General features: G+C 44.0%; 2 protein-coding genes across 3 annotated transcripts in view; both read right to left on the bottom strand.

Annotated features, from left to right (window-relative positions):
• The window catches only part of LOC139386269 (PTB-containing, cubilin and LRP1-interacting protein-like), a 52518-nt gene extending 43863 nt beyond the window's left edge, over window positions 1-8655 (bottom strand). For both annotated transcript variants that reach the window (XR_011629025.1, XM_071131766.1), the window contains exon 1: window positions 8445-8655. Coding sequence is in view for 1 of the 2 variants with exons in the window: in XM_071131766.1 (XP_070987867.1) it covers window positions 8445-8474 (30 nt within the window). In the remaining variant the exon portion in view is untranslated. The remainder of the gene's footprint in view (window positions 1-8444) is intronic.
• A 1673-nt stretch (window positions 8656-10328) lies between these two features.
• The window catches only part of LOC139385599 (delta and Notch-like epidermal growth factor-related receptor), a 66851-nt gene continuing 63148 nt past the window's right edge, over window positions 10329-14031 (bottom strand). Inside the window, exons 9-13 of the mRNA XM_071130803.1 lie at window positions 13482-13604; window positions 12881-12994; window positions 12543-12674; window positions 12188-12434; window positions 10329-11629 (exon numbers count right to left, since the gene is read on the bottom strand). Of these exons, the coding sequence (XP_070986904.1) occupies window positions 11518-11629; window positions 12188-12434; window positions 12543-12674; window positions 12881-12994; window positions 13482-13604 (728 nt within the window). The 3' untranslated portion in view covers window positions 10329-11517. The remainder of the gene's footprint in view (window positions 11630-12187; window positions 12435-12542; window positions 12675-12880; window positions 12995-13481; window positions 13605-14031) is intronic.

The raw sequence follows: 14031 nt of genomic DNA, 5'->3' as shown, positions 1-14031 counted from the left end.
AATGGAACTGAACCCAAAACTTTCCACTAGACGCACACACGCACACATAGACACACACCCAGTCTGAAGATGAAAGAGCAGTGTGGAGCACACAAACAGATATTTGAGAGCTGGGCTGGTGTATGTTGGCGTTAGGGCGAGACAGTAGGCCATCTCAGCTTGGTCTCAGACTGTTATCAGACCATCTCTCTCTCTCTCATTCTGGCTGGCTGGCCAGACACTCACATAAACCAACATCAGCCTTGGCCCCTCAACTCACTACGACACACACACACACACACACATTTACTCCATCTGCAGCCTGACCAAGGCATTAAAAACACAGCTAGAGCAGCGGAGGACAGGTAGTCAGGAAGCCACCCACGCCCATCCAGTGGTTAGCTCCCAAACCACAAGTGGAACCCCTCTCCCCTAGCATGGTATGAGCCAGCCGTATCACCCTGGACCTGTCAGACTGTGTCAACGGCCTCCGCCTCTGATCCTGGACCAGTTTATGAGTGGAACCACCACGTTTCACAAGCATCTGAGAGGGCTAAATCCAGAGAGGACTGTGGGAGGTCCTGCGCCCTGATTGGTGGCTTGATTCTGTGGGAGGTGGGCTGTCGTCACTCTAATTGGTGGGTCAATGGTGTTGTGGGAGGTGGACATTGACAGAAGCCAACCACAGACCCCATCCGGCTGGCCGTAAAAACATTGTCAACTCTCTGACGTAAATAACCACAGTTAACCTGCCCCCGCATATACAATGATACAGTAAAAACAACACATTAACTACCCTGACTGAGAGACACAATACGCATGCTATATTCACAGTGTTCAATACAATAAATAAACCACGACACCTATAAAACAACAGTTAAACAGTCGATTGGAAATGGGCTGTGGTAGTGTCGTGGTATAATTTGGGTAACAACCACTGGACCCTTTAACTTAAATGTATTCTCCACAAATGCAGTGTGGTGAACTGATGATGCCTTTGCTTTTGGCTTCAGAAAAGAGACCAAGGCCTTAAGGCAGGAATAGTGTCAGCCTTTGTCCATAGATACAGTGCCCTCTGTAATTATTTGTTCATCTTTTGGCTCTATACTTGAAATCAAACAATGACTATGAAGTTAAAAGACAGACTGTCAGTTTTAATTTGAGGGTATTTTCGTCCATATCGTGTGAACTGTTTAGAAATGACTACATCAAGCTTGTGACTCTATAAATTAGTTGGATGCAATAGCTATTCGTTTTGGTTGTGTTTCAGATTATTTTGTGCCCAATAGAAATGAATAGTAAATAATGTATTGTGTCATTTTGGAGTCACTTTATTGTAAATAAGAATAGAATATGTTTGTAAAAACTTCTACATGAATGTGGATGCTACCATGATTACGGATAATCCTGAACGAATCGTGAATAATTATGAGTGAGAAAGTTACAGACACACCAATTCTGTATTAGGTTAGCATGTCTTGGGGGTATACTATTGTGCGTTTGCAACTTTTTCACTACGTCATTATTCATGATTAATTTCAGGATTATCCGTGATCCTGGTATGTACAAAAACTTCTGTAATTTCTAAACAATTCACCTGATATGGATGATTATACCCTCAAATTAAAGCTGACAGTCTGCACTTCAAATCCAAAGTTTTGGAGTATAGAGCCACTGTACCAATAATTACGGAAGGCACTGTTGTTGAATCCACATGGAGAAGCTTGTTTTTCTCACAACTTCCTCCTTCCAGCAGAGCAAAGGCCTGACCAACCCAACCCTGACCACAGGAGCCCCAAACAGACAGACCTAGTGGTGCTTCTGACCATGAGTGACCTCAAACAGGCCCGGAAGCTGAACACATTTCTGCACTGTCAGGATCCAGACATTATGTCTGCTCAGCCAATTTCCCATGTCAAATAAAATGGGAATGTAGTCAATGTACAAAATGAGAACTATGAAAGCACTGTTGGCAGTGAGAGGTGCAGAGTAAAAGGAACGTATGTATAGACATTGGGAGATGGTTGTGAGCAAAGTGTGTGTGTGCGTGTGTGTGTGTGTGTGTGTGTGTGTGTGTGTGTGTGTGTGTGTGTGTGTGTGTGTGTGTGTGTGTGTGTGTGTGTGTGTGTGCGTGTGTGTGTGTGTGTGTGTGTGTGTGTGTGATCGGCACAGCACACATTGTGAAATCAGTTGAAAATCGCTGAGCGATACCAGGGAGAGAGGGGGCTCTTGAAACTGATTCTTCAGGGGGATGTGTTAGGAGAGGAATGGGGGGACGGGGGAAGAGAAGAGGAAGTAGACAATGATGTATGATACATCCTATGTTGCAACACAGAAGTCTGACATTGGACAAAAATATGTCTTAATATGGGACATTTAAAGCTGTTGGTACCACGGGGGCCACTTTGTTGACACAAACACAATGTCATGTTGTTTATGTTTCATCATCCCTCTCTCCATCTGACACATACAGCAGATTCTTAATACCAGCCTGAAAAGGTGTCTGCTCTAACATTGGCCCATATCTCTTCTTCCTGTAGCAAGACACTGCACGTTACCATGGCATTAGAAGTGAGAAGAAAGAAAAGGAAGGAGGATACCATGGTAATGATGAGCAAAACAGCCAAATACAACATTCTCGGATGTATAGGATACATGACAAACGGGCTATAGCGACTGATCAGTGCAGCAGCGAGCCATTGAGCGTCACCATGGCAACAGTTCAGTGGTGAGTCGCTGAGAGAACCAGAAATGTCTGTCACTTTAATGGTGAGAAACTTCTGTAACTGGGCCTCTTTTTTTACCAGAACCTTCATTCTTACCCTGTCTATTAATATCATTCAGATACAGAACTAAACGACAACTAAGCATCGTTAGGGGCACAGGGTCACATGACAAGGGGCATTAGTGCGCATGCAGCTAGGCAGCGAGCTGGAACAGCCCCATTACCATGTGATAAATGGCTCTCCCTCAGAACCATACGTCATCTCAGTACTTTCCCTGGGGACATGATTGATCACAGGGCCGAGGTATGGAAAGCTGAGGCCCGCCACTCGATGCTCGGTAAGCTGGGACAGGCTCCATCAGTCAACCCAGCATATGGAGTATGGAGATCAGCACCAGAACACATGCAGGCCAGGCCACGTTGTTAGTACCACTAGGCTTTAATGAACAGATCAGGGGATGCCAGACTGAATCTGAAAACCAACCTAAGCCTCCAAAAATATTTTTGAGACATGCTTAAATAGGCACTTTGGTCACATTACGCCAATATTCTGTGACCAAAAGATGAAGAGGGTTAGCACTTGGGAGGCCCCTATGAAAATGAATGATTGATTTTAACAGTCTGTACATTCACGAAGACAAACATAATTGTGCAGAAGTAGAGGTTATGTGTATAGGTCCTTATGGACATCAGAACATGTGATGGGAATAAATTGGTCCTTTCTGGTCTGGTGGCTGGTGTAAGGTGTAATTACTCAATAATTACAATGTAATAAACCTCTTAGTGTAGTAGTATTTCACGGTGTGCAGTTGTAAAATATGTAGATAGCATCGCTTAAAACTATTTACCCAAGTTTACTATGAGATTCAATCATCTTGATGCCTGGGCAAGCACTGTGAGAGGGATTGTGCAAGTTCATTTGGCAAAGTAGTCGACCCGACATCTGGATAGCATTACAGGAAACGTGAAGCCAGCCTCAATGAACGGCTTGCCCCGCGCCCCTGGATATCAAAATACGTGTCATTAACAATTTTTCACCACTTCCAAACAGGTCAGAGAATCCGTGTTAATTACTTGAACTGTAGGCTAAGTGATTAATGACACCTCGGTTTGCTGTAATTTAATTGTGGCTATGTGAGACTATGGTGCAGAGTCCCCCGACTTGCAGCCTGCGGGCTGAACATGGCCTGCGGGTGATTTATTTATTTGGCCCCCCAAGTTCTGAACCCCCCCCCCCTCAAAAAAGTGTTTTTAATTTAGTATTCTTATTGTTGGACATAAAAGCCTGTAAAAACACCACCAAATCAGGTCCAAGTGATTTTAACTTGGGGAATCTGTTCCAAAGTATTCCCACGCATAAAGACAGTGGTGTAAAATACTTAAGTAAAAATACTTTAAAGTACTACTTAAGTAGTTTTTGGTGGTATCTGTACTTTACTTTACTATTTATATTTTTGACAACTTTTACTTTACTACATTCCTAAAGAAAATAATGTACTTTTTACTCCATACATTTTACCTGACAACCAAAAGTGCTTGTTACATTTTAAATGCTTAGCAGGACAGGAAAATTGTCCAATTCACAGACTTATCAAGAGAACATCCCTGGTCATCCCTACTGCCTCTGATCTGGCGGACTCACTTGGAATTGTACCCCTGCTATCTGTAAATGATGTCTGAGTGTTGGACTGTGTCCCTGGCTATCTGTAAATTATGTCTGAGTGTTGGAATGTGTCCCTGGCTATCTGTAAATGATGTCTGAGTGTTGGAGTGTGTCCCTGGCTATGTGTAAATGATGTCTGAGTGTTGGAGTGTACCGCTGGCTATCTGTAAATGATGTCTGAGTTTTGGAGTGTACCCCTGGCTATCTGTAAATTATGTCTGAGTGTTGGAGTGTACCCCAGGCTATCTGTAAATGATGTCTCAGTGTTGGAGTGTACCCCTGTCTCTCTGTAAAGGATGTCTCAGTGTTGGAGTGTACCCCTGGCTGTCTGTAAATTATGTCTCAGTGTTGGAGTGTTCCCCTGGCTATCTGTAAATTATGTCTCAGTGTTGGAGTGTACTGCTGGCTATCTGTAAATGATGTCTCAGTGTTGGAGTGTTCCCCTCGCTATCTGTAAAAATGTCTCAGTGTTGGAGTGTACTGCTGGCTATCTGTAAATTATGTTTGAGTGTTGGAGTGTACTCCTGGCTGTCTGTAAATGATGTCTCAGTGTTGGAGTGTACCCCTGGCTGTCTGTAAATGATGTCTCAGTGTTGGAGTGTTCCCCTGGCTATCTGTAAATTATGTCTCAGTGTTGGAGTGTACCGCTGGCTATCTGTAAATGATGTCTGAGTGTTGGAGTGTACCCCTGGCTATCTGTAAATGATGTCTGAGTGTTGGAGTGTTCCCCTGGCTATCTGTAAATTATGTCTCAGTGTTGGAGTGTACCCCTGGCTATCTGTAAATGATGTCTCAGTGTTGGAGTGTTCCCCTGGCTATCTGTAAATGATGTCTCAGTGTTGGAGTGTACCCCTGGCTATCTGTAAATGATGTCTCAGTGTTGGAGTGTTCCCCTGGCTGTCTGTAAATTATGTCTCAGTGTTGGAGTGTACCGCTGGCTATCTGTAAATGATGTCTGAGTTTTGGAGTGTACCCCTGGCTATCTGTAAATGATGTCTGAGTGTTGGAGTGTACCCCAGGCTATCTGTAAATGATGTCTCAGTGTTGGAGTGTACCCCTGTCTGTCTGTAAAGGATGTCTCAGTGTTGGAGTGTACCCCTGGCTGTCTGTAAATGATGTCTCAGTGTTGGAGTGTTCCCCTGGCTATCTGTAAATTATGTCTCAGTGTTGGAGTGTACTGCTGGCTATCTGTAAATGATGTCTCAGTGTTGGAGTGTTCCCCTCGCTATCTGTAAAAATGTCTCAGTGTTGGAGTGTACTGCTGGCTATCTGTAAATGATGTCTGAGTGTTGGAGTGTACCCCTGGCTATCTGTAAATTATGTTTGAGTGTTGGAGTGTACTCCTGGCTGTCTGTAAATGATGTCTCAGTGTTGGAGTGTTCCACCTGGCTATCTGTAAATTATGTTTGAGTGTTGGAGTGTACCCCTGGCTGTCTGTAAATGATGTCTCAGTGTTGGAGTGTTCCCCTGGCTATCTGTAAATTATGTCTCAGTGTTGGAGTGTACCGCTGGCTATCTGTAAATGATGTCTGAGTGTTGGAGTGTACCCCTGGCTATCTGTAAATGATGTCTGAGTGTTGGAGTGTTCCCCTGGCTATCTGTAAATGATGTCTCAGTGTTGGAGTGTACCCCTGGCTATCTGTAAATGATGTCTCAGTGTTGGAGTGTTCCCCTGGCTATCTGTAAATGATGTCTCAGTGTTGGAGTGTACCCCTGGCTATCTGTAAATGATGTCTCAGTGTTGGAGTGTTCCCCTGGCTGTCTGTAAATGATGTCTCAGTGTTGGAGTGTACTCCTGGCTGTCTGTAAATGATGTCTCAGTGTTGGAGTGTACCCCTGGCTATCTGTAAATGATGTCTCAGTGTTGGATTGTTCCCCTGGCTATCTGTAAATTATGTCTGAGTGTTGGAGTGTACCCCTGGCTATCTGTAAATGATGTCTGAGTGTTGGAGTGTTCTCCTGGCTATCTGTAAATGATGTCTCAGTGTTGGAGTGTACCCCTGTCTGTCTGTAAAGGATGTCTCAGTGTTGGAGTGTACCCCTGGCTGTCTGTAAATGATGTCTCAGTGTTGGAGTGTTCCCCTGGCTATCTGTAAATTATGTCTCAGTGTTGGAGTGTACTGCTGGCTATCTGTAAATGATGTCTCAGTGTTGGAGTGTTCCCCTCGCTATCTGTAAAAATGTCTCAGTGTTGGAGTGTACTGCTGGCTATCTGTAAATGATGTCTGAGTGTTGGAGTGTACCCCTGGCTATCTGTAAATTATGTTGGAGTGTTGGAGTGTACTCCTGGCTGTCTGTAAATGATGTCTCAGTGTTGGAGTGTTCCCCTGGCTATCTGTAAATTATGTTTGAGTGTTGGAGTGTACCCCTGGCTGTCTGTAAATGATGTCTCAGTGTTGGAGTGTTCCCCTGGCTATCTGTAAATTATGTCTCAGTGTTGGAGTGTACCGCTGGCTATCTGTAAATGATGTCTGAGTGTTGGAGTGTACCCCTGGCTATCTGTAAATGATGTCTGAGTGTTGGAGTGTTCCCCTGGCTATCTGTAAATGATGTCTCAGTGTTGGAGTGTACCCCTGGCTATCTGTAAATGATGTCTCAGTGTTGGAGTGTTCCCCTGGCTATCTGTAAATGATGTCTCAGTGTTGGAGTGTACCCCTGGCTATCTGTAAATGATGTCTCAGTGTTGGAGTGTTCCCCTGGCTGTCTGTAAATGATGTCTCAGTGTTGGAGTGTACTCCTGGCTGTCTGTAAATGATGTCTCAGTGTTGGAGTGTACCCCTGGCTATCTGTAAATTATATCTCAGTGTTGGAGTGTTCCCCTGGCTATCTGTAAATTATGTCTCAGTGTTGGAGTGTACCCCTGGCTATCTGTAAATGATGTCTCAGTGTTGGAGTGTTCCCCTGGCTGTCTGCAAATGATGTCTCAGTGTTGGAGTGTTCCCCTGGCTATCTGTAAATGATGTCTCAGTGTTGGAGTGTTCCCCTGGCTATCTGTAAATTATGTCTCAGTGTTGGAGTGTACCGCTGGCTATCTGTAAATTATGTCTGAGTGTTGGAGTGTTACCCTGGCTATCTGTAAATGATGTCTCAGTGTTGGAGTGTTCCTCTGGCTATCTGTAAATTATGTCTCAGTGTTGGAGTGTTCCCCTGGCTAAAAAAACAATAACTTTATGTAAGGAATTTGAAATTATTCATACTTTTAATTTTACTTTTGATACTTATGTATATTTTAACAGTGCCATTTACTTTAAAACAAAATACTTTTATACTTTTACTCAAGCAGTATTTTGCTGGGTGACTCACTTGAGTCATTTTCTATGAAGGTATATTTACTTTTACTCAAGTATGACAGTTGGGTACTTTTTACACCCCTGTATAATAGAGATATATGTCATTGTATATACAAATGTAAGCAAGTTTTGAAATGATGTTTCAGTCAAATATTAGATCTGTTTGGGCTTCTTGCAGTCAATTTGCAGTCTACAAATGATTTGTAATTATGTTCTGGCACCCTGACCATCCGCTCAAGGTGATCCCTGCTATAGGATGTTCCATGACCTCTGCAACATTACTCAAACTAAAAAACAGCTTGACAGACATTGGGTGCAGCAAGTAGATGTTACACAATATAGCAAATTCTCGGAATGGTTTATCATGATGAAAAACAGAAGGCCAGGTGTCTGATAAACATATATCTTACACTGTAACCTAGGCATGTATGAATGTATGAACGCGACACAACGTAGCCTAGATCTAGTTGGGTAATGGGGTTACTCGGGAGAGGGAAAAGGCAACACGAAAGGGAGAGAGTATTTGAATTAAGCAAAACGAGCCCACCATCGCGCAGGCGGCCACCTGCGTAATAAAACAATAATGTGTGCAATGAGAAGACTGAAACACACAAACCGTCCAGGAAAGCCTTTGTGTTTTGCATCTGAGCAAAAAAACACAAACAAAAAAACACATCAAAGCACAGACACCAGGTTAATATGCACGATGGTTTTTCATACCGTTAAAAATCAGACAGACAAACATCCCATAAATATGCGCTGGTCAGGAATACTAATCCAACCATACCTGCAATCGCTCTGTCGCTGGCTGCCACATTTTAGTAGAATCAAAGGTTTCCGTAACTACTGCTGCTGGTTATTCTCTATGTAGTCCAGCTCACATCTGCTTGTTCTCGGCGCTTGCTTCTCCTCTTCTGCAATCTGGAGAAAACAGACAGTGAATTCCAATGGAGCTTGATGAAGCTTTCGCCTGCGAGCAGTTCCCGAGACTGGTCTGCAAGGGGCGGTAGCGACAGCCGCAAGGAAGGGCAGGACAGGGGGCCAAAGAACCCTTTTTTACAGACATACAAACTTTCCTGCTTGAATGTCGCAAAATAATTAAATTGACTGAATATGAAAGGCTCACATAAAAAATATTGCCATTATTTCAAGCAATTTTGGTCGGTGTTGCTTGGTTTACTAATTGCTGTGTGGCATTATTGTTTGCCCAAATGGTCATGGTTTTGATGGTTGATGGCGCACTTCTAAAAACCCTGTTTTAACAACAGACACATTCCAGCCTTCTGGCTCCAGTGAAGTGGCTCCGTCAGAACTGGCCATGACTCAGTTTATAGGAGTTGTGCCTACCAATGGACCCCTACGAAGGCCAAACAGTTCCCCGTGACCCTGGAGGTCATGGAAAGGGGAAAAGGGGTAGAGGTCAACAAAGGCTCCCCACTCGGACTTCAGTGTAGGGTGAACCTCATCAATAACCACTGGCTCCTCTCAGCTCCACAAAGTGTGTGTGTTTGTGTCTGTCTGTCTGTCTGTCTGTCTGTCTGTCTGTCTGTCTGTCTGTCTGTCTGTGTGTGAATGCGTGTGGCTCTGTGTGTTTGTGTGTCCATGCGTGAATACGTGTGTGTGTGTGTGTGTGTGTAGGCGCAGTGAGTGACGAGATGACGCCACAGCCAGCCTGTATTTACAGATGTTTACTCTGGGAACATCTGGATTAAGCAGGAGGTCACCAAGGCCGCACACAGGGCTAACAACACTCCTTATATGGGTATTTCCCACTGCTGACATGTTGTCTGGGGCAACTGGGCATGGAGAGACATGGAGGGACTGTCTATTGGTGGAAACATGTTGCCCATTTTCCTATGGTAGTGGGTACTGCATTTATGGACACTCCTCATTCTGGCCAGTGTTGTTGAGTTCCTATAGTGTCCCTGTATTTAGCATGTCTTTTGGTGGATTGATGCTAGATAACACCAGTACTTACAAAACTTGAGTTTTTCCTTCATTTGTTAAGATTGATTAGGTTCTCAGGAGTTGTGAAATGCGCAATATTGATATGATACAAATTTGATTTGGTTTTCAAAGCACTAGTTTAGTCCAAAAATAGTACTTAGTCTTGTGCTTTGGAGGTTATCCAAACCCACTTCTCATGTCAAGTCGTGATAAATCACCTTTGCGACTTCAGTATTATTTTCCCATTTCAAGAGTATTGAGATCTAATTGCTGAGGTTTTGGTCACAATACTCAAGAGATGCTGCTGGAGTTGGACAGAAGAAATACTGATTCCATTCCAAGGTTAGCTGTCCATTAGAGTCCAGAAGGCAGACAGAAGAAAGGGAGGCCCGTGACAACATGGAGAACAATGACGACTGAAGGCTGAACTCCAGCAACACCAGTAGAGCTGGAGCACAGTGGAGAAGACGGCCAAAGACCACAGGAAGTGAAGATCCTTTGTTGCTGCCAAATGCTCCAGCCGGCGTGACGGGATGAGTGAGTCAATGAGGTTATACATATTAAATTCATGTTTATACACGTGTATTACAATGACCAAGTCTTGTCATAGTACATTTCCATTCAGTCAACAGAACCCTGTGAGTCAACTGTTTTCCTAGACACAAATAGACCTCTGGTGTCATAATAAGAACAAACACGAGACACCAGCTGGGTTTGTGTTCACTTCAACCTTTATTGTTACATCATTGAACATAGATAATATTCATGTGGTTCTTCTCTTTAAAAAAAAGACGACCCTAGTAGGCAAAACATCAGTCAAGTGGAGAGCTCACTCGGTGCTCCGGGTGGGCGGAGATTTCTAAAGAACCAATGGAATGGTCTAAAATGTGCCGCCCATCCGGCGCCCCAAACGAATGCACCCAGGGGTTGACCCTGAGTGGAACAACACAACCGCACACAGACAGAGAGAGAGAGAGAGAGAGAGAGAGAGAGAGAGAGACACCTATACCTGGGACACAGAAGCACATATATTACTGGAGCAGACCCACCAGCTGACCCCCACCTGTCAATCATCCACTCAAGACCCGCTCACCCCACCTGTCAGTCATCCACTCAAGACCCGCCCACTGGCTACTCCGACCACTCCTGCAAAAAACACAATTATTACTCTTCCTTTATTTTTACAGAACTTGCATGTAAATAATAAAAACATGACAACCAATGTTTTTTTTAAATGCTGTTCTAAAGCTTCCCTTCATAGTGTACATCTCTTCTACCTCTACCCTGACGTTGTTGCCTGAAGGAAGTGACGATTTTGCCATAAACCTGGCAAAGACACAGTAAATCAACCACAATATACGGAGGGTTTCAAAATTATGCAGAAAACATTGAATCTACCCATGCACCAAGTAAGGCAACCTACTGTAGATGTTTTATATAGAAAGATATATCGTACTGCACTGTGACAAGTGCACCTATTTCTACCACACCTGTAAGAACTCCTATCAACAGCCTCTGCTGAATCTACACTTTAAACTGAGCTCATGGGTCGGTGAGGGACATCTGGAACCACCCCCTCTAGGAACCAAATGGCATCCTGGGTAATGTAGTCACATTCTACTGGAGAGAAGAAGCAACCAAGATGGCAGTATCTACCAGTACCTACTAAAAAAGGTACGCTCTTATGCTACAGTAGCTTTATGGATATTCCAACACATTTCCCACATAACTATTGTTTGGGTTTTTTCTCCACTACATTTATTTTGTTCATTTTTATCTAAAGAAATACTAAATGGTTTGCATTAACTGAATTTGTGTGTATTGGTGCACGGCCGAACATGTGTAGTTAGTTGTGTGTGTGAACAGGTGATGCGTGATACTGTGTGTGGGTGGGTGTGTTGCCGCTTTGTTTTCTACAAATCTTTTGTTTTGATCAGAGTGACCAGGGGCTTGTCGTCAGGGCTGTAGTCCTCGTAGGTGATGGGTGCAGCGTCGTACATTGCCGGCCGGGACTTCTTCCCAAATCTGAGAGAGCGGAAGAAAACACATATTTGGAACATCACTTCAGGTAGGACAGCTAGCTACATGCAAGACAGTTCCTAATGTTTCAAGTGTAGAGTTTCTGGGTAAAGACTTAAATACAGGTGACTGTAGGGTTATAAAGGAGATGTTGCATGTTGCAAACAGAGTAATATAAACATGGTGTTGTAAGAGAGGCATTACACATTCACCCACAGTGTATTACAGGTGATTATACCCTAGTGCTGGTAATCTTCCAAGATTAGCTTGAAATCTACCGGAATGAGCCTTTGTCTCATGTATGACATTGTTATTGAGTATTGCATTGTTGGGTTTTGAGTTTTCAAGAAAGGCATTTCACTGTACTTGTGCATGTGACATTAAAAACTTGAATGGGCCTTAATCTCCCGGTTAACAGCAAAGCTAAAACAGGAGGTGTTTCTAATGGCTGAATCAATTTAATACATTAAATACTAACAATGTTGAGGCACTTGTATACTCATAGTAAGCAAGCCTAGTCTACCCTGAGGTGTGACTTGTTCAGAGAGCTTTGTGCCGTCTCACCTGGCGTGGCGGATGGAGGCGATGGCGTTGCTGAACTCGCTGTCGATGCTGCGGCAGTTGTAGAACTCCTGGTAGGCATGGCGAGATGAGCCCTGGTACTCAATGCGGCTGATGCGGCAGATGCCCACGATGAGGATGATGAGCATAAGGACGAAGGCGACGCACAGGGCGCCGATGATGATGTAGAGGGAGTGACGCGGCATGTTGGTCAGGGTGTCCTCGGGGTGGGTGGTCTTCCACTGCAAGTCTGAGAGAGAAACAGACAGACTTATGAATAACCTAAGAAAGGCATGTACATGTAATCATATTTCATCATTTACTCCCACAACAAGGGGATTCTGGGTAATGTACTTACGTATCTCACAGCTGGCCCCTACCCAGCCTTGGGGGCAGTGGCAGGTGTATGCATTTGATTGGTCGATGCAGGTTCCTCCGTGATGACAGGGATTGCTCTCACACTCGTTGATGTCAACCTCACAGTCCTCCCCTGAGATAACCAATAGTGGGCGGGGGGGAGTTATGTTTAACTGGAAAAGCAGGTACAGGTATACTTTGAGAGGGTTCAGAGGTGGAGCGCTCCCTAGTCAGAACAGCCTACTCCCACCTGTGTCCCCAAGGCCTACTATGATAGACTGGGTGACAGACGTGTACTCACACGCACACAAAACACACACACAGAGTTGAAATGCTCACCAAGGTAACCAGGTGGGCAGACACAGGTGGCGTTGAGGCCCACACTCTCACAGTGTCCTCCGTTCTGACAGTGAGCCTTCAGACAAGGATCCCTGTAGATCTCACAGTGTCTGCCTGCACAGGGACACACACATATGACCCATTAATGACACACATACACACAGTACTCTCTACAGACCTGGGTTCAAATACCTTTGGAAATATTTCAAACACTTTAAGCATTTGCTTTAGCCTGTCTGGAGTGCCAGGGGGGCTGTGTTTGCACTTTTAGGACTTTTGTATTGGCTCATTGCAACAGGCAAGCTCATTAAAAGGACAGCATAAATATTTGAAATGATTACAAATAGTATTTGAATCCAGGTCTGCTTTAAACATGACAGTTTACACCAACACCACACTATCTCACAATTTACTACACATACTGTAGACAACACATAATCACTTATATGGGCACATTCATAATACAGGCTGTATAAACTCGTCGAATTAGCATACATATTGCAGCATCAGCATCATCACACAATCCCACCCCAGGATAACATACTTAAAACTGTCCCCGTTGAGTCACATTGGATTGAAATCAATACACACACACCCCTACCTTCATACTGGGGAGTGCAGGCACATTCGTAAGCGTTGATGAGGTCTCTGCAGGTAGCAGAGTTCTGGCAGGGGGCTGACAAACACTCGTTGTATTCTTCCTCACAGTACAGACCATGGTACCCTGGGAGACACACCACACACACACATAAAGTCACACTGTCTTTGATCATAATATTAGATGACAGTTCAAGTAATGATTATGTTTAGATATCACTAACGAGAAGATCAGGGTGATAGACTCCTCAGCACACATCATTTTTTTATGAGGGGGAGTTAAAAGTGGTTTAATGTACCTTTATTTATATATAGAGATGATCACTTAGATGGAACAAGCAAAACCTTGTGGATGTTACATCCACAGACATCTTATTAAATTAATTATAGATGCAATTCTATGGTTACGTCGATATAGCCATGATTCAGCCGTGACTGTTAGTGATGTCTTATATGCAGTACACTCCAGTTACCACTAGGTGGCAGGTTTGCACTGGGACAGAACTGTGGGTCTTGGTGTTTTTCCCTATAAAAGAGAAGCAGTATGAGCCCAA

The sequence above is a fragment of the Oncorhynchus clarkii genome, chromosome 27, assembly GCF_045791955.1.
Source record: "Oncorhynchus clarkii lewisi isolate Uvic-CL-2024 chromosome 27, UVic_Ocla_1.0, whole genome shotgun sequence".
NCBI classification, from domain to species: domain Eukaryota; kingdom Metazoa; phylum Chordata; class Actinopteri; order Salmoniformes; family Salmonidae; genus Oncorhynchus; species Oncorhynchus clarkii.
This window is presented reverse-complemented; position numbering and strand designations above follow the sequence as displayed.